Here is a 3,631-nt window from a genome sequence, read left to right on the forward strand (position 1 = left end):
TTGTCTTCCCTTCCGCAGTGCTGAGTTGGTCTCTCGTGAGCCTGCCCTCCGCGACGTCGGAAACCAATACTCCTTAAACGTCGTCCGCAGAAGCCACTTGCGCTGACGCCGATCGATCTCTTTGCCGTTGCGAACTGGAGGAAAGCTGCTGGACCACTGGTCTTTGGCCTTGTCCAAGAGCACCAGCATGTCCTAGCGTTGTTGATCCATTGTTCCTTGGCGTTGTATCGTTATTCCCCTAGCGCGCTCGCTTGGGCTCATAACCCTGTTAGAATATGGATGGTAAAAGAGCAACTGATGTATTAGAACCAAGGCATTATCCCTGCACTAGCTCCTAGAATATGACTTCACTGTGCTGCTCACGAGCCAAGTTATGCAGCCTCTCGACAGGATTGCCACGTCAAACTACTTCCAGTCACTCCTGTCGATGGAAGTCGAATTTGAATTGAAGGATATCACGACTGACAAAAAGCACGGTGTGCGCAAGCAGATCATGTCTGTCAATATAAGGCGTCCCAAATCGGTGGAAACGTCGACCGTGTCGGCTTTCGTTATTGAGAAGCACTACATAACGATTGTGAAGGCGGCCAAGGCGACGCCGATAATAAAGTGGACTGAGTCGATGCTGAACGACAAAAACACGGCACTGCTTGACACACTGCCTGACCGCCTAATGGCAGCAGACGCAAAGGTCAGTGGAATTGTCAAGATCATTGGGAGCGCGACAAACCCTGATAAAATTGTGAAGAAGCTGGCCGAGAGTCATTTTGCGCTCAACAGTGCGCTATGACTCAAGATGGCAAGTCAAGATAATGACATCGCTGAAATCGCTCAATTGCATGTGATCGACCGGGTTTGTGTTCGACGAACCCCGGCGACGACATGACGTTTGGAAAAAGACCATGGGCTCTGCAGTACTGCTTGCAGCGCATGGTGGCCGCGCTTCGACGTGATCACAAAGTTGTTGCGGGTATCGAAGGCCTTGGCATGTTTGAGATGACTTTGATGTTCTTCAAGATCGACCACTGAATCCAGTACTCCACGGGTCCCCGGTCGAGTGGATCCCGGCGCACCATACGCGCTTTTTGCACCCGAACACGCTGCTCATGCTACTGTAGCTGGACATAAGCCCACATTGCATGATGCAGTAACGCGATGTACAATAGCAGGGTCACCTGCTTGATGACGTGGAAGCTCTACGAGCACTTAAAGGCTACTACATTGAAGTCAAGTCGGTGCTGAAGACCTGCGTTGCTAGTGATGGCTCGGTGACGACAGTGGCAAGTGCCTTGGCGAATCGTTGGTAATGGCCTCTCATCCCAGCGCGCCTGGAATGGCGTTAGTCTTTTGATTGCCAGTACAAACAGTATCAACAAGAACGGCCACCTTTACATTGAACATCTTCTATCAAAGCACTTGGTGTACTGCATCCAGAAAACCAAGTTCGGTGACGCGCAACACCTCTCAACGTTCAACTATCATCTTGACTCGAGCTTCAAACACAAGCTCTTTGTCAACGACCCAAACGCACTGTTGGATCGACCTAATCGTGATCGAAGCAGTTGGAGTGACGACCGTACTACGCTCCGACTTCCCGGGTTTCGACTCGGCTATCGTTGTATCACGCTTGTCTGTTCCGAGCTGGTACCTCGTTGTGAAGGGATGGTTGAGCTTGTTTCCATTTACATTCATAACGTATTATCGCCCGTCGATCGCCAGGCAGCAATTCTTTCCGTGCTTGGACACTTACAATTTAAAGAATAACTCGACGCACTTTACGCTCGGCGACTTGAATACACCGCTCGATTTACGACTCGACTGCTCCACACCCAAATTGCGCTACGATCCGAGTCGATCCAGCTGCCTCAAGTGGTTAGCGAGGCTTGATGTTGTTGACGCATGGCGAACATCGGTCTAGTTCACACCACGATATCGACCTGCTCACGAATGACGATATATTCCCGGCAAACGCACCTTCCGTTGCTCCAACTGCGACAATACAGCCGACGCAAGCCCAAGCAAAGATACCCAATACACTGAATGCATCTGAAGCAACGAAACGACCGGTACTGCCCAAGACATTCGCGCAAGAGGCGTCAGGCAAGTTCAACACCTCGCTTCAACAGGCTGTTGAGGAGATCAAGAAGCGTGATGCGAAGCTCCATGGTGGAGATCAGCATGGCAACTTGAAGAAGATCGATCAAGCTGCCGCCTTTAGAATGAAGAGCCGAGCGAGTGTCCTGGCGTCGGAGACGAACGGTGACCTGGTGCCTGTGATAGCCGGGTCTGTTTAGGATGTGTAGGTGGCTAATGGCGATGAAGACCGCGTTTCAATGCCACAAGAGGTGCGTGTCTTCTCCGTGAAGGATACTGCAGCACTAGGTAGAGCAGCGTAGTCGACCACGCGTACGGAGGCACTGGGGATGCGGTTGAGATCCGGTCGAGCAAAGCTCCAAGCTCCAGGCAAGAGGAAGGCTTGAGAGCCTGCCGTCCACAGTAGGTTAACAACAACGGCGGATCCCATCGTAATTATTGGTGATCGCCGAGACGAACCAGAGCGTGGACGGTGCTATCACGTTCGTAAAAAGATAGATCTGAAGATTGGCTTAGTCGTCGAGGCCTGGAAGAAGACGACAACGCCCAGGATTGCGACTTCGTGGACGTGTGGTATGATGTGGACAAACGCCGTACCAAGCCGTTCTGTCGGTTCCTGAAGGGCCTTTCTGGGTACCGTTCGCACCAGAAGGCAGGAGAAGATGCGCATTGAGATCGTATCGCAGTGAATGCCTTGTATGAGCGAAATGGTTGGGCTCCCCTTGTGTCCAGGGAAGACTAGAAGAGTTTACTCAGGGCGAAAAATATCAGCTTGGATGAATGGCTCGGTATAAGATAACTAGACGCGCTACTGAGCTGCATCAAGAAAAATGGAGATGCACCCAACCTGCACCTTGACCGAAGCTACTTCGCTCGGGAAATGAATTTGTTTAACGGACGGTGTGACGGTGTTGACGGCATCTTCGAGCTGGAACTGGAGCCTGGGATGTATCTGGGGATCAGCGACCTCTCGGAGACTCTAAGTCACTGTATGGCTCTGGAGGTGCTGGACAAGACGCGCAGCCACCAGGTCTACGATCAACATTCGTGGATTGGATTGGACTGAGCGACACGGAAGAATGGTTGTACCGCGTTCGTGAAATTTACCGTGCTGTGTTCATGGGGGACCTGAGTCTACCGGCCACGAAGTGCAAGACATCGTACAGACTGCCCCGTGACGGGAAAGTGAGGACGCCCAAGACTCTTTAGGACGGCATCGATCCCAGGAGAAGACATCATTAAGGAGCGTCTGAGCTTGATGTCAGAAAGAATTAAATAGCACGTCGCGATCCAAGGCTCACACGTCGCCTGACTAATTTCAATCTTTGATAACAAGATTTGATAAATGCTGTATCCATAGCTTCTTTTCTTCATGTAACATTAGACTGTATATTGGAGTTGATACTGTATAGTGTATATAATTTGCTAGGTACAATTGAGAAGTTGTACCGGGGTTACACGAATCCTGATAACAAGGGTGTGTGTGTCACAAGAGATATGCATGGTGTGACCACACCCAAACAAGAATATGGTATGT

General features: G+C 50.8%; 2 protein-coding genes across 2 annotated transcripts; both read left to right on the plus strand.

Annotated features, from left to right (window-relative positions):
• Positions 1–427: 427 nt before the first annotated feature.
• On the plus strand, positions 428–790 carry PHALS_04537 (uncharacterized protein; the record flags this gene model as incomplete). The annotated part of the gene is made up of 1 exon (XM_024722362.1): positions 428–790. One exon carries the CDS (start codon positions 428–430, stop codon positions 788–790), a length of 363 nt encoding a protein of 120 aa, XP_024573445.1.
• A 1,429-nt stretch (positions 791–2,219) lies between these two features.
• Positions 2,220–3,303, plus strand: PHALS_04538 (uncharacterized protein; the record flags this gene model as incomplete). Its single annotated transcript, XM_024722363.1, has 3 exons — positions 2,220–2,267; positions 2,304–2,345; positions 3,058–3,303. The coding sequence occupies 3 exons, from the start codon at positions 2,220–2,222 to the stop codon at positions 3,301–3,303; spliced, it is 336 nt and encodes a 111-aa protein (XP_024573446.1).
• Between the last annotated feature and the right edge of the window lie 328 nt (positions 3,304–3,631).

Source organism: Plasmopara halstedii, assembly GCF_900000015.1.
Source record: "Plasmopara halstedii genome assembly, contig: Scaffold_262, whole genome shotgun sequence".
Lineage (NCBI taxonomy): Eukaryota > Oomycota > Peronosporomycetes > Peronosporales > Peronosporaceae > Plasmopara > Plasmopara halstedii.